Source organism: Vulpes vulpes, unplaced genomic scaffold (assembly GCF_048418805.1).
Source record: "Vulpes vulpes isolate BD-2025 unplaced genomic scaffold, VulVul3 u000000899, whole genome shotgun sequence".
Classification (NCBI taxonomy): Eukaryota; Metazoa; Chordata; class Mammalia; order Carnivora; family Canidae; genus Vulpes; species Vulpes vulpes.
In genome coordinates, this window is record NW_027325780.1 from 1,663,460 (window position 1) to 1,685,341 (window position 21,882).

Consider the following 21,882-nt stretch of genomic DNA (forward strand, 5'->3'; position numbering starts at 1 on the left):
GGGGCGGCGGCGGGACCGCAGGACCTCGCGCGGCGTTCGCGGGCTCCGGGGCGGGGGCGGCGGCGGCGGCGGCGGCGGCGGCGGAGCCCCCTCCCCGGGGAGGCGGGGCCCGGGCGAGCTCCCGGCGGGGGGAGCGGCGGCGGCGCGGAACGATGCATCAGAAGCTGCTGAAGAGCGCGCATTACATCGAGCTGGGGAGCTACCAGTACTGGCCCGTCCTGGTGCCCCGCGGCATCCGCCTCTACACCTACGAGCAGATCCCCGTGTCCCTCAAGGACAACCCGTACATCACCGACGGCTACCGGGCCTACCTGCCCTCCAGGCTGTGTATCAAAAGGTAGAGTCTGGCCGCCGGCAGCCCCCCTCCCCACCCACGCCCTTGTCGTCCGGGGTCCCTCGGCCTTCCCCGCGCTCGTCGTTTCGGAACTGCCCCCATCCTTCTCCTTCCTTTCGGCCATCTCTCCGCTCTCGTTATCTTCTTTTTATTCCCCGCCTGGGTGCTTGATGCACGGAATAATAGTGACAGTTAACAGGGATTCTTATTGCCACCGTAGCAATCTCTCCTATGGAGCTTTGCAGTTCACAGAGGACTCGTACGTCCTTTATCCCGTTGGGTGCTCATTGGGATCGACTCCACTGACAATGGCCAAGCGATGCCTGCCCCACTGTATACCTAAGCTTTGTTTATTTTTAGATCAGCCCTATGGAAATTTAGAGGCTTTGGGCCAGATAAATGTTTAACATGACATATAATAGGAAGTTATGTTAATAGGAAGCAAACTCACATTGCCATGTGCATGTACATATGTATATATACACGTATGCATGTATATATGCACCAGAGAGAGAGAAACCAACCCCTGATTCATTCATTCGGCAGATACTATGGAGCCCCTCCTAGGTGCCAGGCACTGTCACAGGTCATGCAGAAAACAGCAGATATGGCCCTTGTGCCTGTTCTCATAAAACGACTAAGGTTTGGTCTGTGTGACACACATTACAGAGGTAATTAATTACTCTATTGCATAATAACCATTTTGAAAAACGCCGTGTAGGAAAAGGACTATAGCAGGGAGAGCCTGTAACGGGCACTACCTTCCACTAGAGCACCGTAGAAGCATTTCTGCGAAAGGAATTTCTTCATTATCTAAACCTTTAAGACCCTTGAAAGCCTGGATTTTTAAAAACCAAACAAAAAATCAGTGTTTTGACTTTTAGAATAGCTTTGTGTTAAAACTCACTGTATATACTTAAATATAGAGCCCTACCTTAAGAGAATTAAGGTACAGATATTGGTGAGTTCTAGGATGCTGTAGTGACAAACCCCAGTGCTGGAATCTAGGCTGCTGAGTTGCTCCAGAAGCAATCACACAATCTGATTCTTTGGGGTTCTTTTCAGCATGGCCTGTCCCTGGTTCTTTCTACCCTGCTTTAAAAGTGTTTTGGACCACAGTCACAAGGTGGCGTTACTGCCCATCCGTACTTGACCGAACGGCCCACAGGCCTTCACAGTTTGAATGCTAAGTACTATTTGCCTCCCCAGTGTCGCCTTTGCAGAAGTTATTGCATAAGAAATCAGAGCTGGGGCCTGGCTATGGATGTGAAGTTCCATAAAGAGAGAGCAGGTAGTAAATTACCGTAGGTTTATTATTACCCACAAAGCAGCAGTCCTCTGCCTTTTGATGTTAGTGTCCAAATTGCATGGATTGAGAAGTGAAATACATATAGTGCTTTGATCTTGAGCCGTTGAGTCAAAAAGACTTGGTTATCCAGACCTGCCACTTAACCATTTCGGGACCCTGAACAAAAGTTGACCTCTCTGAATCTTATTTTACCTTTTGTAAAAACAAGGGTAATCACAATTCCTGCTTCAAAAAATATTAAGGATTAAATGAGATTTTGTGTATAAAATGCTACACGAGGGCATGGCACCTAACAGGTACTGAGTAAATGGTGACTTGTTATCATTGTGATTATTGATTCTGAAGCTGAACAGAGAAGCCTGACTTCTCACAGAGTAAGAGTAGATTCTTTACAGGGAATATTCTTCCAAGTGCTCTTCCCACCAGCTTGGTCTTTACCAAGTTCAGCTTTTGCCCTCTCTTCTTTTAGCTGTCACGAGTGACCAGGACAGCTTTTGGATGTAAGGAGAGGTTTTATATGTCACAACTCTTCTGCCAACACTCAGTTGGAAGGCGCATGCCAAGGTTGTGCTTCTCAGTTAATCAGGTTATACCAGGTTTCACAAAGTGAAAAGTTCTCAGGCAACAGGCAGAGCAGAGTATTGATCATCAAACTAGTCCTGTACTTAAATGTGTTCCTTCACGTTCCCGCATCCTCACCCTTGCCCCAGTGTAAGTAGTCATTATACTTGATGCTTGTACAGGGTAAAGCCTGGAATTCATGATAACAAGATTCACTTTATTCTTGATGATCATTTGATAATGTGAGACCCTGTTATGTTTATGATGTGTAACAATAGGAAAATGAGACCATGGTGATTCCTACAAATTTAGGTTACAATTATACATTTATGCTTACTAATGAGGAATCTGAACCAGTGAATGTCAAAGACCTTAATTTAAACAAAAAGATTAGATTTTGCAAGAGAAATGCAAGAGAATTTTAAATATTAGGCATGATGTCACTTTCAGTAAATAATCAGATAGGTTCTATCCGCAGCTAGGGAAACATTTCACAAAATGAAGGAGCAAGAAGGGACTTGTAGTAGCATCTAATCCACCTCCCTTGTTTTATAGTTGAAGAAACTGAAGCCAGAGAGGTTAAGTGACTTGCTTATGATCACAGAGCTAATTTGTTGCTGAGGGTGAGAGTGGAGAAAAGTGAGCCTCTTGACTCCTGGTTGATGTGGTATACTCTACACCAACCTGTGCTGTTAGGACTACTTTAACTTAAACCAGTTACACATATACTGAGCAAATAGGACTGATACTAAAAGTAACGTGTTGTTCCTAAAAAGGAAAAACTCATGCTACTAGGAACTAGTTTGGTTGCAAACAACTACAGCAAAGCTGTTCCAGCCTGCCTATCTTACAGTTTGTATTTATTCTGCTTCTCTCGAGTCTGTTGTATTTGCATTTAATGAGTACTAAAAAGGTATTTTAGGTTTGTGCCTCACCTTATACTTAGCAGGCTTTCAGATACCAAGTTTTGAACATGAACGTATGGTAGCTAACATCCACTTTTAATCTGCACATTCATTTCTGTGGACGTTTAGCATCTGATCTGAGCAAGGCACTCTGCCCGGGACAGTGGTGTCATAAAGGTGGATGGTGCCAGCCATCAGGGAGTTGATAGGCTGGAGGATGAGATGGAATTTATACATAAATAACTCAGATGAGGAAGGAAATTGTAAATATGGTAATAGAGGTGAGCACCAAAAAAGCCCTAAGGTTTCAGGATTTGTGGAGACCAGGAAGAACCTAAAGATCAATTACACTATGTGAGCTTTCGTATTTATAAAGGCAGACATGGGGCTAAGGGCTTAAAGTAGCAGATGTTAGAGAACTGATCCCCAAACTGTCCCTAACCTTTTAAATGCTCATGGTGAGCAACCCCAGTGTCAATCTGAGATGCTTGTCTGTTTGTTTTCCAGTTTGTTTATTTTATCTAATGAGACCGTAAACATCTGGAGTCATTTGCTGGGTTTCTTCCTCTTCTTTACCCTGGGAATATATGACATGACATCAGTGTTACCTTCGGCAAGTGCATCCAGAGAAGATTTTGTAATTTGTTCTATTTGTCTTTTCTGCTTCCAGGTAAGTCATTTCACAAACACTATTACTGGTTAAGAGAACTTTAGTCAGACAAGCTTGGGCAGGTGATCTTACTTCACACCCACCACTTGCTTTAAAGAGCCCCAAAATAGCATATAGGTAAGCATATTCATTTTCATAATATAAGCACCAAAAATGTTTTTATGAGAGTAGATTTAGACTTTACTGTCAGAGTATACATTAAACCCAACAGATTTTAAAGATTGAGAAATGTCTTTGCATTTATCCTTCATTTTTTAGACATTTTGCTTTAAGATTAATATAAGGATAGGAGCCTCTGTACTCTATTTTTTGGCTGAGATAAAACACTAGTTAATGCTTAAAACTTATTTGAGAAGATTCCCCATCTGTTTCCTTTTTATATGTCTATGATTTCTGTATATGTAGCCATACTGTCCTAATTTTAATGTCTTGTTTTGCTGGTAGTGATCTTTTCTGTTGCTTTACTGTTAATTTCTTTTGGTCTTTTAGACCAAAAGCTGTATCTTTGCCTGGTTTCAAATACTTTCAATTTCTCTTTTCTACTTCTTCTATTTGTTAGTTCCCTAGCACTTTCATTTTTTTCAAAGATCTTAAAATTCCTTTAAAAGTTATATATACTATTTTAAAATCAAGTAATTCTAAAGAAGAAGACAAATGTGGACTGAAATCCTGCTGACATTTTTAAAATTTAAAAAGAATGCAGAGAGTACAGAAAAACATAAAAATTGAAAGCTATCATACCCCTTCCTTCAAATATAGGCCAGCACTCCCTGCAGTTAACCTCTGGCTACCATTTGAAAGGTGCATCTATAAGTCAGCTGCACAGATGTTGTTTTCATGATGTATCATTTAATTTCAAACCTTCATCATTCAACTCCTAAGCTAAAACTTCAGAGTTAAATGACTAAAAACAGGGGCACCTGGGTGGCTCAGCGGTTGAGTGTGTCTGCCTTTGGCTCAGGTTGTGATCCTGGGGTCCTGGGATCGAGTCCCACATCAGACTCCCTGCAGGGAGCCTGCTTTTCCCATTGCCTATGTCTCTGCCTCTCTCTGTGTCTCTCATGAATAAATAAATAAAATCTTAAAAAAAAAATGACTAAAGACATATTGGGAACATCTCCCTTCCCCTTTTTTCTTAATTCTAGTTTCTGGAATAATATCTTAAATTTCACTGAAGGAAAGAATATTCTTGTATTTTTGTGTTATTATTTGAAAATTATTTTTTCTTTAAGTATTTTTAAAGTACACTCATTTTGTCCTGATTGCAGCCTAAACGTCTCTTAGAATCCACCTCTGGTTTTAAAATGGAAATGAATCAATTTCTTTATAGTTGAAGTTTTAGCTGTATCTTATAGGCTAAGATGCTCTTAGTAACCATTAATAAGCAAAACTGGTTTATACTCTACTGTTAATAATATGGGTAGGATCTACTTTGAAAATTCCACATGTTTTCCTCTACCCCAAGGCCTGCACTTTATTCCTTTATCATCCAGCCACAACTGATGTTAATTCAGGGAAAGCATATTATATTCTTATTGGCTTAAGAAAACAATGCATTGCAGAACTGAAAAACTGAAATAATTACAATTGCCAATGAAGAAAAACCCAAAACGTTGCAGTAACTTGCTCAGGGTTGTTCAGCAGGACAGTAAAATCCTGTTCTCCTAGCTACTTAGTGCAGTGATCTTTGTTACGCACCATAAAAGATGCTAAAGGCAGCAAGATACTAATGACAGCTAAAGACAATATATCTTCCCTACCAAAAACTGCCATCTCTGTTATTTTTATCTTTATGAAATTAAATTTGAGGATGCCTTGGCTCAGCAGTTGAGCATCTGCCTTTGGCTCAGGACGTGATCCCGTAGTTCCGGGTCGAGTCCCACATCGGGTTCCCTACAGGGAGCCTACTTCTCTGCCCGTGTCTCTGCCTCTCTCTATATGTCTCTCATGTATAAATAAATAAAATATTTTAAAAAAAATTAAATTTGTAACTTGTTGACTCAATTTTCTCAAATTCTTAGTCAGCAGGCAGCATGGTAAACCACAAGTTAAGATTGATTCACATTTAGGGGTGCCTGGATGGCTCAGTCAGTTAATGTCCGACTCGATTTCTGCTCAGGTTGTGATCTTGGGACTGAGCCCTACGTTGGCCATCTGCACTGGGCATGGAGCCTGCATAAGATTCTCTCTTTCTCTCCCCACCTCTTTCTCCTTTCTCCTTCTCTCAAAAAAAAAAAAAAATTACATATAAGTTTTAAAAGACTTCACATTTTTTTTTTCTCTTTCACTTCTGCAGTTTTATTTGATCAGTACTTTCCCACCAAGCCGATTAGTAGAGTACATTCTGAATAGTAGAATGTAATTTCAGGGGCTTTGAACTTTCCCAGAGGTCTTTCTGTCTTAGGGAAGAGTACAATCCAGAAATGCCTTTTCCTAGATTCAGTTCATTTGCATTAAGTTTCACAAATGTTTTTTTAAAATGCCTCCTATCTACATCCAGGTATTAAGCTAGGCATTATGAATACAGTGCTGAACAAAATCAGCCTGTCATAAAGATCAAGTCACCTAGGTAGGAGGGCAGAAGGGAGAGTGAGGCAGGGCTTTTAAGCAGATAAAAATAGTTTGTGTAAAGGGCCAGAAGCAAGAGACAGTTCAGCACTTTCTAGACTTGTAGGGATTGGCCTTTGTGGTTGGCTCATAGGAGAATGGAGAAAGATGAGGCTGGAGAGAGGCAGGAGGTAGATCCTGAAATATTTGGTTATCATGCCAAGGAGATTAGATATAGGACGTCACAGTCTAATTATCTTGTCTACCCTGGTGGAGTGAGATAGTCCACAGAAGGACTCTTTCCAGAAAACTGAAACCAAACTCAATTTGCCAGATAATTTTTCAGCCAGTTTTTTAAGGAATTCTAATAATAACACATTTTTTTTAAAACAGAACATACGAAGTATAGGTTTACTTTTTAAAAACTCAGTGTTCTCTATTAACAGTATATATTTTACTTTCCTTTTGAAGAGTGTAATTTTTCTCTTTATTTTCCTTATCACAATGAAATTACCTTTATTCTTTTTTTTAATTTTAAAAATATTTTATTTAAATTCAATTTCCCAACATAGGGTATGTTCATCTCATCATGTGCCCTACTTAGTGCCGGTCACCCAGTTCCCCCCTCCCCTATCCACTTCCCCTTCTGCAACCCTTTGCTTCCCAGAGTTAGGAGTCTCCCATGGTTTGTTTCCCTCTCTAATTTTTCCCCCTCAGTTCCCCTCCTTTCCCATATAGTCCCTTTCACTATTTTTTATATTCCACATGAGTGAAGCTGTATGGTAATTGTCTTTCTCCAGTTGACTTACTTCACTCCGCATAATACCCTCCAGTTCCATCCACGTTGAAGCAAATGGTGGGTATTTGTCGTTTCTAATGGCTGAGTAATATTCCATTGTATACATGGACCACATCTTTCTTATCCATTCCTCTTTCGCTGGACACCGAGGCTCCTTCCACAGTTTGGCTATTGTGGACGTTGCTGCTATGAACATTGGGGTGCAGGTGTCTCGGTTTTTCACTGCATCTGTATCTTTGGAGTAAATCCCCAGCAGTACAATTGCTGGGTCGTAGGGCAGGTCTATTTTTAACTGCTTGAGAAACCTCCAAACAGTTTTCCAGAGTGGCTGCACCAGTTCACATTCCCACCAACAGTGCAGGAGGGCTCCCCTTTCTCCACGTCCTCTCCAACATTTGTGGTTTCCTGTCTTGTTAATTTTCCCAATTCTCACTGGTGTGAGGTGGTATCTCATTGTGGTTTTGATTTGTATTTCCCTGATGGCAAGTGATACGGAGCATTTTCTCATGTGCTTGTTGGCCATATCTATGCCTTCTTTGGTGAAATGTCTGTTCATGTTCTGCCCATTTCATGATTGGATTGTTTGTTTCTTTGCTGTTGAGTTTAATAAGTTCTTTATAGATCTTGGATACTAGCCCTTTATCCGATACGTCATTTGCAAATATCTTCTCCCATTCTGTAGGTTGTCTTCTAGTTTTGTTGGCTGTTTCTTTTGCTGTGCAGAAGCTTTTTATCCTGATAAAGTACCAAGAGTTCATTTTTGCTTTTGTTTCCCTTGCCTTCATAAATGTGTCTTGCAAGAAGTTGCTGTGGCCAAGTTCAAAAAGGGTGTTGCCTGTGTTCTCCTCTAGGATTTTGATGGATTATTGTCTCACATTTAGATCTTTCATCCATTTTGAGTTTATCTTTGTGGTGTAAGAGAATGTTCTAGTTTCATTCTTCTGCACATGACTGTCCACTTCTCAGCACCATTTATTAAAGAGACTGTCCTTTTTCCAGTGGATATTATTTCCTGCTTTGTTGAATATTAGTTGACCATAGAGTTGAGGGTCCATGTCTGGGTTCTCTGTTCTGTTCCACTGATCTGTGTTTGTGCCAGTACCACACTGTTTTGATGATCACAGCTTTGTAGTACAGCTTGAAATCCGGCATTGTGATGCTGCCAGCTTTGGTTTTCTTTTTCAACATTCCTTGGCTATTCAGGGTCTTTTCTGATTCCATACAAATCTTAGGATTATTTGTTCCAGCTCTGTGAAGAAAGTCCATGGTATTTTGATAGGGATTGCATTGAACGTGTAGATTGCCCTGGGTAACATTGACATTTTCACGATATTTACTCTTCGAATCCATGAGCATGGAATGTTTTCCATCTTTTTGCGTCTTCCTCGATATCTTTCATAAGTGTTCTGTAGTTTTTAGGGTATTTATATCATTGTTTCTTACTATTACTATAAAATATCCTCATGTGGGAATTCAAACAAACAAAATTGTGTATGGAAGAAAGTAAAAGCTGTTTGAATTACCGCTTTCTAGAGGTAACCACATTTGACATTTGTCTATGCACAGCTGCCTCCCACCTACTTTGCCTACCTACTTCTGAGCTATGATCATCTCTGCTTGCTGTTTTGTGTCACTTAGCGTTGTGACAATGAAATCTTTCCTTGTCAATGAGAATACATACCTTGGTGTTCTGGATTTACTGTGTTTAATCTCAAGGGTGATTTGAGAAAACAAATACCCAAGCTTTGATGTTATATTGAATTGGGTTAGTCAACTCTGACTTGTTGCTTAGTAGCCAAAGTCACAGACTGATGAAAATATGGGACTATGGATGAAGAAATGACATTGTAGCTAAGTACATTCATTGTTTTGAATATTGATATAAGGCTATGGGGCCTGATTAGGTTTTTTTAATGATCAGACTATTGAATAGCTGGGTGACCATTTTTCTGCCTTAGCAGTTGCTTGCAAGATACTTATCAATTTGGGGCAGCCCGGGTGGCTCAGAGGTTTAGCACCTGCCTTCGGCCCAGGGTGTGATCCTGGAGACCCGGGATCGAGTCCCACATCAGGCTCCCTGCATGGAGCCTGCTTCTCCCTCTGCCTGTGTCTCTGTCTCTGTCTCTCTCTCTCTCTCTCTCTCTCTCTGTGTGTTTGTGTGTCTCATGAAAAAATAAATAAAATCTGTAAAAATATATATTTATCAGTTTGACCTACTTCATATCATTTCTCTGTGCTTCATATTTATTCCTGCCATTTGCTGCACCCCCACTGTCAGTGGCTTCCTTGAGGCTCTCATTATTGCCCTTCAGGGCTACTCCTGTAACCTCCCATCCTAGCCTTTCTGTAAGACTGCACTTAAAATCTTCAGTAGTATCACACCTCCCCCATATTGACTTTAAAATTCTGTGAAGCTTGTCATAATTGTATTAGGATGAAGGCCACATGACATTCACTAATGGTTCTGTGTTTCTCAAATGCTGCTTTTCCTGTGGACCCTAAAATAAACATGTGGCTACCTTTATTTATATTCTTGGTAAATTCCAGAACAACCTTTTAAGATCCAGCTCAGGTGGCAGCCCTTCTGTGAAGGTCTTTTCCCTACCACTTCACCCACCGAATGTACACATACACCCACAAACGCAGTCCCCTTCCCTCCTCTATTTTCTCACTGTGATTTCTTACATTACCACTTGTTTGTCCACTTGTTTTGGGAAAATCTTTCAGACAGTAGTGTTTTCATCCTTGTATTCCCTAGTTCATGACACACAGCAGGTACTTAATGGCTGGAAGGAGTGTGGCCATGGAAACCTTATCAATCTTAAGAGCAGCTGCTTGAATCAGATTAGCTTTGCTCTCAGTTTGGCAGCATGTGAAGTCAACCTAAGTCATAATTATTTTTTCTTGGTTACAACAAAGCTGTGTTTGACTCACAACCCAAAAGTAAACTCTGTACGATGAAATCTCACAGATGTGGAAAGTCTTAAGTGAAAAAAGCAAAATTGCAGAACAGAATATATTAAGTGATTCCATGTGATTAAAAAGTCTGTATCATGTGATTAAAAAGTCTGTATCATGTGTTTGTATATGTGTGGACTTGTATATCATAGGTGTTTGATACATTCATTGAAGATATCTAGAAGGACACCTAACAAGTGTTATCAGGGGCTACTGCTAGGGAATAGATTAAGAGGGGGGAGCTTATGTTTTTACATCACATAATCCTATGTTCTTTGATTAACTTTTTAAAAACATGGATTACTTCTAGTGAGTACTTTTTTAAAAGGAAACTCTTTCATGGATCAAAATAAGCCTCAATATTTTTTTAAAGATTGCATTGTATAATTTTCCCACTGCTATGCTACTCTTTTAAAAATTTTATATTATAAAATATTTACTGTTTTAAATGTCTTTCTTTATTACTTTTATCCCCATTTTACCCGGAAGGAAACTAGGAACTGGAGAAATGACATGGCTTGCTTTATGGCACAAAGCCAGAATCTAGGTTCACGTCTGTTTGGCCAGAAAGCCTGGGCTTGACCTAACCACGTCCCTGAACGTCATACATGAGTTGCTTTTATTTCTTTTTGTTTCACTATGCTAAGATTTGTTCTATTTTCCATAGGTCTGTATGCTTTGCTCTGTGGGCTATCATCTTTTTTCTTGCCATCGATCAGAAAAAACCTGTCGAAGATGGATGGCTTTAGATTATGCAGGAATTTCTATTGGAATACTGGGCTGCTATGTCTCTGGGGTGTTTTATGCATTTTACTGTAATAATGTAAGTAACTTAAAACATTTTACATTCTACCTTTCACATAGGTCTTGTGTTCTCTTGCCATGGTTCCTTTGAACTTAAAACTAAGTAAACACTGAGTTAATAATGTTTCCACTAAATCCACATAGCTACATGATTCCTCAGATGCACATTACATATCTTTTATTTTTATGCATATAGAGCTGAAGTTAAATAACATTAATGCTTAATGAAATTATGAAACTGGCTACTGCTTTCCATTTTCCCTGATCCTTTCCTCCTCCTCTCAGTGAAAAAAAATAAAGGGTTTGTCTGTGAGTGTGTTGACCCAATTCTTCATAAGAAATATGTTTTCCTTTATTTAGTCTTTTACTTTTAGGTAGGCATAGAGAGAGACAGACCAGCTGGGTGGTGAGTGACTTTAACGAATATGTACCTATCCTGAGCTCTAGATCAGCTCTACTTTCGACTCTGATGTCACAAAAGTCAGTTGTTGCCTTGTGCAAAGCAGCATTTGAAACACTGCTATCAGGTTATATAGCACCTGACCTAAAAATATTAGCCTGCTGACCTATGGAATATAACCCTCTGTCTCCTCACCTCATGTCCCAGCCAAGGAGGCAAACTGAATCTTCCACTGAGCTTAATATATCTCACACTCTCCCATTCAGAAAGTCCTCATCATCCCTACTCTCTCCTTCTCCTGCTCTCCTACCTTACTCTTTTCTTTTTCTTTTGTCCTTTAGTTCCCTGCCCCCCTTTCAGAGCCAGGACAGAGCTGGGGCAGTATACCTACTAGGTACTTTGAATCCTACTCACAGAAGACTAGAGCCTGTCCTCTCCACAAGCCCTCCACATGTAGCAGGTGCTGCAAGCCATACTCCTCAGCCTTCACTTAGTGGGAAGATTGGCTATAGCGCAGGATTCCTCTGCCTTGGGAATTCTAAAGTAGGATCTTTGTCTCTACACAATATCAGAGATAACTGCTAGTAAAGTGTAAAACTAGCAAAGAGAAAAAATAAATTTGAAGTAAAAGAATTATTGATTGTAACCACTTACACGTGAGCCGTTTGCTTTTTTAGGCCTAATTACTTTGAAACATAAGCATTTAATTATATATGCAGTTAACCTTGTAAATTGATTTGATTTTAGTAATAAACTGTTCATATATACTCAGCTTTCACTTACTCATTTTGCATGAAACCATTTATATCTTTTAGAAAATTTGGAATAAACTGTTAACTAGGAGCTTGTGAGTGCAGTCTTGTCATATTTGAATTGTTATACTTATTCTTTCTCTGAAACCTAATCTGTTTGCTGTTTACCTTTTCTTAAACATACCTGATAAATTCAAGAGAGTCATGAGACACTTCTTACAAATCTCTTTTCAGAAAATCTAGGCTTCCAAGAGAAAAGAACCCCTGGAGCTAATGATCATTTAAAGGAAAAATTGTTTTCTTTCCTCTTGTACCTAATCATTTCCAAATATTCAATTGCTGCAGTTGCTCTTTATCTTTTAAGGAATACAGTCTGCTTTGAGAATGAGATTGAAAACTCTGGACCCTCTATCCAGGGCAATGTGCATTTGGGCACAGAGTAACCAAACAATTTGACCTGTGATCTCAGGAAGCCAATAACCCCACAAAAGTTCTTGGAGCCCAGTTTTAAGAATTCAGCTCTATGTGATGCTAACTTTTAAGCTTCAACTGCTCATTTAGATACCTAAATACTCTGTGAGCCCTTCAAACTAAATATATTTTAAACTGCACGTTTCATGCTTTCCCATTCTCTCCCCACCCACACAAACACCACACCTGTATTATCTTTGCTCATTTGCTCCATTAGAAGCCAGTTGAATGGCCTTTCATACTGGCAACAGTCTAGCTATCTTCCACTGCCTTTTCACACATCCAGTCAACCATTAAGATTTTAATTTATTTTTAAAAAGTCTCCTGAATCTGCTGCTCACATCTATGCCTTCTTTGTTCAACGAGAGTCCAAACCTCCATTGTCTCTTTGGATCAGTTATGCTGATGTCTTCTTGCTGGCTTCCTATCATCACTTTCTTTTCCACACTGATGTCAGAGTTTTCTAATAAGTCAGTTTGAAAAGCAGGCCTGTCATCTCATTCTTAAAGAACCCTGCTATTCCCCCAGTGCCAACATGTTAAAGTTCCAAATCCTTAGCCTGAAAGTACACCTGTCCTTCAGCCTGCCTTCTCAAAATCTTCCCACTGTTTATGTGTTGTTTCTTTTCCTTGAGAACTCCCTCTTCTCACACAATCATGTATATTCCTCAGAAATCATCAGCTTAGATACCATGTCCTCTGTGAAGCATTTATTAGCTGCTCCAGGTAGCAAGTGCCCCCTCCACTGTCACTCTAAAACATTGCGTTCACAGCTCAGTTAACAGTACTTACATGATAATTTGTTCATGTCTGCCCCTCCCGTAGTCAAGGAGCTCACCGACTGGGAGAGTTCGTGTCATAGTCAGTTTTGTTTCTACAGGACTTAAATTGTCCCTGGTATATAATAGGTACTCAAAAAACGCTTTTGTATGAGTAGATGTGGTTTCTAGCAGCTCACCTCGGAATTTGATGTGTCATCCTAAGAAACCTAACAGTTGTATGGAGCATGCCGTGTTTTCAGGAAGAAGTTAATCATGTCTAGAAATGAAAAAATCACGTAAATAAGTTTGGAATGTACAATGTAAAAGCCAGAATTGTTTTTTTCCTTCTCTTATTTTTAATGACAATTAAAATTTGGTTTCCTTCTAGTATTGGCGCCAAGTGTACTTGATCACAGTGCTTGCTATGATCCTAGCGGTGTTCTTTGCACAGATCCATCCCAATTACCTCACACAGCAGTGGCAGAGGCTCCGTTCTATCATCTTCTGTTCTGTGTCAGGATATGGAGTGATCCCCACTCTTCACTGGGTTTGGCTCAATGGAGGAATCGGTGCTCCTATTGTACAGGTAGGTTGAATATAGTCAATATTTTTCTCTCTTTTCTTTTTGTTCTTTCAGTTTTACTCATTTTGGGTAAAGTACTGTAATCAGACCAGGAAGGTGGGTCTCTGTCACTTGAGAAAATATTTATAATTGCATATTGATGCCATGATTTTCACATCTATATAAATAAGTACGCCTTGCAGGAAAAAGTGTAACAGGTATTTTTTTTCTGAGATGTCTTTCTGTGAAATGATATGTTCTTAATTCTCCTTCTTCTACCCTGAGTGTGTAAATACCCAAGTTCTTAACAGTGGAGGAAGACTTCCAAATGTCCAGCTCTGTGAGCTATGGCAGAGATAATGCCAGTTATAAAATAAATGTGGAACTGAGAGGAATTGATCAGTTGATTGATCTTTGTGGTGGAAAAGGAGCTGGGATAGATTTTGCCTTGGATCTATTGAGTTTGAGGTACCTATAGGATATAAAGGTGTAGATGGAGTTGGGATTTAGGTCACAGTTTGAGACTACTGATAAAGATTTGAAAAATCATGACTGTCTTGGTAGCTGGAGCCATGGGAGCATGTCCCACCATGGACAATATACTGGGAATAAAAGAAAAGCTGTAAGAGGTATTATGGGGGCAAGTTGGAATGCATTTAGGAGGTAGCTCAGTGAGAACTCCTCAGTATTCTTGAGAAAGGGATTAGAAAAAACTCAAGATCTCAGAGATCCATAAAAAAATGCTTTAAGAATGTGCAAGAGAGTAAACTTAAGATTTTTTTTTAACATCAGTTAAGTATGCCAGGAAATCTAGCAGAAATAATATAAACTTGTTGCAGTGGGACTTTCATCTGGAAGATGGGGATTAAGTGCAGGTTTTACTCAAAAGATCGTATTTTTTTAGAAGACGGAAAAACTAATAGTAGGCTTACAGTGTACTTGTGTGAAGTCAGCAACAACATGGTAGCAAGCATTTGGGTATAAAACTAGAAAAAAAGGAAATTCCGTGATATAGCAAATTGAGTGGTATCATTTGGCCACTTTGTCAACTTCAGATGCTTTCTTCGTAAGATCAGGAAATTGGGAGAAAGTGAGACAGTAGTGATGAGGAACCTCATTGATCCTGACACCTGTGAAAACATCATTTCTCTACCAATTTTAACTCCCTAGAAATAAGTTAAAGAAAATACAGTGATGAGATGCAACTCCAGATTTAATTCTAACCATAAATGAATAACTGGTTATTGAGATAGAAGGGACCAAAATTTGAGATGAAGTAAACACATTCCTTTTGAGCTTATAATGACAAAGAGAACCAGACCTGCCTTCAGGCAGTAGATTTTTGAGAAAATCAGAGAAATATGGGAGCTTTCCTGTGTTCAGAAATCTTACAATAAAGATATAGTTGGGGAAGATAGTGGTTCTGCAAAATGGAAATCTAATGTGATCACAGATCATTCCAGTGAAGAGCAAAGGGAGACTTCCAGAGAAATTCTCTAATCTGTAATTTTAAAAAAGATGGGGAAAGAGAAAGATGAAAAGTTCCAGAAGGGCTAATCCTGGGAAGTAGGGTGTGGTTTTGTTCTACAATGAGAAATCCATGTTCCTTAGTATAAAAATGTAGAATTTACAAGGGTCATGATAGTTCTCAAATATTTGTAGAGAGAAGTAATCTGTCTTTATTTCTTAAATAGTTTCATGGTGAATTAGATTTACAACCAGAATTAGGAACAAAATGTATAAATTTGGGCTGGCTAATTTTCTTAGGGCAAGGAGAAGCTTTCCAACAGAGCTGAGAGATGGACTGCTTCATATAGTAGCATTTAGAAGGACCATTTGTCTGTGTTGGTAGAACAGATTTCATTGTTGGGCCAAACCTCTTGTGTCTTTTCTAGCCACAAACCCCTGGTCTTTAGTTTTTTTGCTTATTCATCTGGTAACTCCATTCCCCATTTGCATTCCACCCATTCATCAAGGTTACAGTTGGAGTTGGGTGTCCTTAGGACCCTCAGCCATTTTAAAGTTCTAGCTTCTTTAGTACCCCAACCTTTAGGGCACTCAGTTCCACTCCTATGGGCTATTTCCTGCAGGGAAGAAGGAAAGGAAGATAATGCCAAGCAGACACTGTGCTAGCGTGGAGCTGGACAGGGGCTCCGCCTCACCACCCTGAGATCATGACCTGAGCTGAAACCAAGAGTTGGGCACTTAACCACCTGAGGCCCCAGGTGCCCCTTATTGCTACAGTATTGAGAGCAAGGTTTCTGTAATTGGAGACTGTCCACAAAAGCAATTGAGATTGAACAGGCTTACATCCTATTTATGAAATCTCCGTAATCTGTGAATTAGACTCATAATAAATTAGTGATTCTGTCACAGTAAGAAGATCTGTGAAAAAAATGTTTTGCTTTTCAGGACTTTGCACCCCGTGTAATTGTGATGTATGTGATTGCTCTTCTTGCTTTCCTATTCTACATTTCCAAAGTTCCTGAACGGTATTTTCCAGGTAAGCAGCACTATTATAGTGACCTTGTGACTTATTCTAAATACGTGGTGGAAGTATATGCTTCAGAATATCAAAAGTTAGATTTTCTCCAATATTATTGGTCATAGAATGGCTCTCCTGTTTAGTCAAATGTTATCTAAGACTTTAACTTTCAGAGGGCTTTCACAAACTTCCTTTCCTCCTCACTATGAGTTGAGCACAATAGATGACGTCACCACCACTTCATGATTATGAGCTAGTGACAAAGCTGGGAATCCTCTGTCTCCCAACTACTGCTTTTTTGGTGAAATACTATCAATTACCATTGACTTCTTTAGGTACCAACTCATCTTAAAAATTAATTTATATATGTAGAGATCCATAAAACAAGAAATAAGAAAAGAGACAGAGGAAAGCAAGACAATAATGAAAAGAAGCCAGGGTTAGGATCACTTCACCAAATACCTATCATGAAGTTCTAAAATATATAGGCCACCAATCTGCCTTTCAGCTCCCTGGCACCCAGTGCTAAGGGGAAAATAATTTAAGTTAAAAGTCTTCACCTCCACACGATCTACACAAATAACTCAATAGGACAGATTTCCCTGATTGTTCAGTGCAAAGGAAAATAACCTTTGATAGAAAATGCCTAAGAGGACACTGGGTAGAATGAATAATGTTGTCCAAAACATGAATTTGCTTGTTTAGGAGCTTTAGATCTGGAGTCAGACTGCTTGGGTTCAAATCCACATCACCCACTTAATAGCTGCATGAGCTAAACTGAGTTACTCGTACTTTTTCAGCTCATTTCCTCATCCGAGCATGGAGATAATACTTTGTTTGATGGGGTTATTATGAGGATTACATGCGAAAATGTACATGACCCGTATAGCCAGGCTCCTCACAAGTAGTAAGCCCTCAATACATGTTACCAACTATTATAATGATGATGTCCCTTGACCTCAGTCCTGTAAGTGAAAGGTGTGGTTTAGTAAGGGAGTGATGCAAGTCCAAGTGAGCTTTGACTTGAGTCAATAACAGATTACATAGAGCAGTGATTTTTTAGTTTGGAGAGCTAGAAGTAGGGCAGTGGCTCAAATTCACACTGCAAACTTGCCCCTCTTTCGTGGGTTAAGAATCTCTTCCATAGTGAATTGAAGATAGGATTATGCCACTTATGATATATGTTGAGAAGAAAGGATGAGAAACCCTGATCTAGAGAATGACTAGATCACAGAACCTCAGGCATTCTTCTGTGTACTTGTTTTTCACCACTGAGTTTTAAAAAAGAGTGGCATACAAAGACGCTGAGTGTAAACATTAGGATTCAAGAACATAACTAGCATATGTCCCTTCACTGAATATCACCCATCCTTCAAGTAGGGCCAGAATCTTCCACAGAAAAGGTTCTGGCAAAATACATTTTTATACCACTTTACTAATTGTTCTTTTATTATTAACTTCATCGTGACAAATACATGGAGGAAACTGAACTGTGAAATTTTTCTATGGCCATAGTGCTTTTATGCCTTAAAATATTCATATCAGAAGTTCCCAGTTGTCTGGCATAGGATACCTTCTAAGAGGTCAGATGTTTTGTAACTTAACTTTTCTCCTAGATGAGCTTGACATAAAATGTGCCTTGTGTAGCCGAACATGTGACAGGGTACAGGCACGGCAGGGAGGTATGGAGACTATAGGAGATAATCAGTCTTCACAGATGAAGGTGATAGTCTCAGAGGTTCCTGAATGAGTGGCTTAGAAACTTTGTCTCGCCAGTCCCCATTTATGACCTGGCTATAGGGAAAAACGTGCAGTGGTGGTGAGATGGAAGGTGAATACTGTGAAATTAACAAATTTACACCTAATAATGTACTTTTAGCTCAGTTACATTTTTTAAAATGTAGAAACATCACAGCAGTATTTGGGGTCCAAAGATCCCCAAAGATGTCCATGGGCAGATTTAGGTGGATCTATCATACTTGTATTACAATAAGATCAATCAGTTTTCTTTGTAATCCTCTGTATTTTGTGCTTTTTAAAATGCACGTGTCGCTTCACTGGACTGTCAGAGTATGCTGTGGCACCAAGAAAAGGCTAAGATCCCCTATAGAAAGGACTGTGTGAACTTATAGTTTAAAATCTACATACTGTACTATTTCTGTTTCTCTTGGTAAGAAAAGACAGGGAAGGTTAGAGAATGTTTACGTTACCTGACCGTAGAAGCACCATGATAAGGAAATGTGATTTACATTTAAATTTCTATAGCTCTGTATTTTATTGTATTATTTTTCAAGAAGCTTCCCACATGTTAATTATTTAATCTCCTTGGAATTTAAACCTTAAGCACCAAGAGAAATAGTTGTTAGTTGTATGTGAACTAACCAAACTTAATTAAGCCATAGTTACTAATTACATTTTGCAGATTATGTTGTATATATCCAGATAGGTACAATGCGAGACAGGGAAGACACAAGGTCAAATTCCTGAAAGTAACCAAATTAGATTTTGAAAACACAGGTGGAATAGTATTTCTGATATTCACCAATGTCCTTAAATTAGACCCAAAAATGAATGTATCCCTTTAAAAAAAATATTTGGGTTTGAATTAATCTCCTGTCTCCAGGTGCTCTGACACTGTCAAAATCTTTTTTTGCTGCTAAGCCATATCTCCAACGCCAGAGATAAAAATACATTCTTATTTTAATATCACAGTCAATATTCTTTTCTACCTTCCCTTCTAGGACAACTAAACTACCTCGGATCAAGCCACCAAATATGGCATATCCTTGCAGTAGTGATGTTATATTGGTGGCACCAGTCAACAGTGTATGTCATGCAGTACAGACATAGCAAGCCTTGCCCTGACTATGTTTCACATTTGTGAATTCAGGTATGGTCACCTGGTATATTCAGTTGTTAAGCAATATGTAATGGGGAGTTGTATACCCCACTATTTCTAAGATTCACATTAGTTTTTCCTTTTTTCCTCCTATTTAATATATCATGAGTAGTACTTTATAAAAATGGAAAAATATACTTGGGAATCTGTAATAATAACTGCTTTATGGCCCTTGAAACTACTAATTTGCTGCTTGTACAGAAAGTGAAAATTAGTTGGCATTTATAAGAAACATCTGAAAACAATGAATGTGAAACCAGTGTAGAGATTGGTATTTATTTTACTTAACACCAGCCTAATTTCCTTAGGAAGGGCTTATTACCTCCATGATAAAAATGGAGTCATCCTGAGTGATTACTTTAATAGAAGATATTTACAGCAGTTGATCAAGTTGAAGTGCCTAATCAAGGCTAGGGTTACTATAGCCTGTGCTTAAGACGACAAGCTAGGAAAGTGGTTTTGAATAATCACTAGCCTTTAAATACATGGTTTGTGAGAAACTGGCACTTAAGAATGATTTTCTCTTTAGCTATGGGCTCTCTTCTCCTTAGGAACATTGGATTTTTTGGTTTGCTAGAACAAAAACTTTAAACCTTTCCTCCTTTGAGAGAGGCATTAAGAAGAGGAAAAGAACTTGCATTGTCATTTCCCATCAGATAAAAATCAGAATCCAAACTGATTAAATGACAAGGCAACAAATTCTGTGGCCTGATAACCAAGGCATTAGCATTTAAGTTTTTAATTTCAAAGAATGTGGCTTAGTTCTGTGTAATAATTGCACTCTTGCCAGTGGATCACAGATTTTTGGTTCCAAAATTCCTGTGGCAAAATAGGGAGTTTCGCCTCTCTGAATTTACAGTACTAAATTTGTTGATGGATGGTTGTTCCCAAAAAAATGGGTGCTACTTTCAAGGCCACAGAGTCCAGATGGCCCAGTGTTGACCCTAAAATGAACCTTAAGCCTTAGAACAAAGTCATGCAGATACCCCAAATGATGACAGGATTATTCACCTGTACTCTAGTCTTTTCCTGTTTATGCACGTGTTAGCATTTTATTGACAACTCAGAGTATTGATATGCACTGTCTAATATTTGCATCTGAAACATTAAATTTACTCTTTATTGTATATACCTAAAAAATAGATCTCACTGCCCTAGCACACAATGCTCTTCTTGTTCTTTGGCCTTTTCATATGTACGAATTAAATCCCTTTTGAAGCAGTCATTCACAAAAACCTGTTCATTGGAATATAAAATACTCTCCAAATTTCTTAATGGGTCGACATGAACTGCTTTAAATACTGGTGTATCTTCAGCACATTGGAATTACTAAATAGCAGAAGTGCTAATTGATGATGAAGCTTATTTCCACATTGCCATTTATACATCTTGTATTACGAATGTAATTACTTTAATGTGCCTCAGTTTATGCACCTGTAAAATTTTGTATTTCTTTTCAGCATAGCGTTTTTGGAATATAAATTCTTCATGCTAGTATCTCAGCATGGAGCATCTTCCTAGTAGGCTAAGGGCGCAGTATTGTACCCTTTATGATGATGGAACACACTACTTTGGAAATAAATGCCTACTTTGCCTCTTAAGGCCACAAATTTGATCCATATGCTGAGTGATAGAAGACTTTGCTGTAATGATAATAGGATGTATTTTCCCTAAAACATCTCTTAGGGGTTTAACATTGATTTTACATAGGTATTTTGTCATTTTAGCCAAATAAAATACATCAAGTAGTTATTAATTTTAAAGTAGAAAAGTCTAGTTATTTTAGCAGTTATTAATTTTAAAGTAGAAAAGTCTAGTTATTTTAGGCCTGGTACCATTTTTACTCTAAAATCTTCTCAAAATACAAACATTGAACTTTAAGTTCCATTTTCTCTTAATTTTTGAAAAACATTCCTGGTTTTTTTTTATAAGTGTATGAATTATTTAATACTTGCCACCAGACTTAATAAAAAGGGCATACTGTGTTTGTTTTTTTAATTTATAAGGCATACAGGTCTGACCATAGGGAGGATTATAATATGAACATTTTTTGTAAGACAGCTATACTCTCCCATTTTCATCTTTACTATGATATTTTTTATTATAAAGTAGGGAATGAATGAATGCGGATTGTTGTCAACTATAAACACTTCTGTATGTCAGCATTTACTGACCACTTACTGTGTGCATATCACTACTGGCAAATTTTTTAAGACACTGTTAACATAAAAGAATATTTAAAAATTGCCTTGTAATAATGTATATTTAAGTTATTTTTGTCTTTATAAAGATTTATTAAGTAAAATAAGATTAAAAGTACACTATTCAGCTACCATACTAAAAAAAACTGGTTTTAGTTTTACAATGTGTAAACTATAAAAGCTCTTTACCTACAGGCTTTAGACCTACATTTTAAAATTATCTATGGCTATTTTAAATTGTCTGTTGTGATTTATAAGGTTGTAGTTAACTCATTTGAGGCAATTATCTTTCTATATAAATCCATTTTCAAAAGATAGTGCTTGTCTTTTTTGTTATTACACCGAGTGCAATTGAGTAAGCTGCATGGCAAAATATGTGTTATGTAAATAAACTGGGTTTACTAAATATATTAAGTGCTGCTTGTCATTCTTTATAATACATAACAGCTTTAAAATCATGTTTTA

The 21,882-nt window shown here is 38.5% G+C and overlaps 1 protein-coding gene across 3 annotated transcripts in view; it reads left to right on the forward strand.

The window, feature by feature from the left end:
• PAQR3 (progestin and adipoQ receptor family member 3) overlaps nucleotides 1-21,882 on the forward strand; it is a 26,758-nt gene continuing 4,876 nt past the window's right edge. The window contains exons 1-6 of one of the 3 annotated variants that reach the window (XM_025998220.2): nucleotides 1-337; nucleotides 3,617-3,779; nucleotides 10,751-10,906; nucleotides 13,659-13,856; nucleotides 16,245-16,335; nucleotides 19,059-21,827. In XM_025998220.2, the coding sequence (XP_025854005.1) occupies nucleotides 153-337; nucleotides 3,617-3,779; nucleotides 10,751-10,906; nucleotides 13,659-13,856; nucleotides 16,245-16,335; nucleotides 19,059-19,201 (936 nt within the window). In that variant the 5' untranslated portion in view covers nucleotides 1-152 and the 3' untranslated portion in view covers nucleotides 19,202-21,827. Of the gene's footprint in view, nucleotides 338-3,616; nucleotides 3,780-10,750; nucleotides 10,907-13,658; nucleotides 13,857-16,244; nucleotides 16,336-19,058; nucleotides 21,828-21,882 lie in introns of those variants that run through there. The other 2 variants (XM_025998221.2, XM_072745520.1) reach the window with 2 other exon arrangements.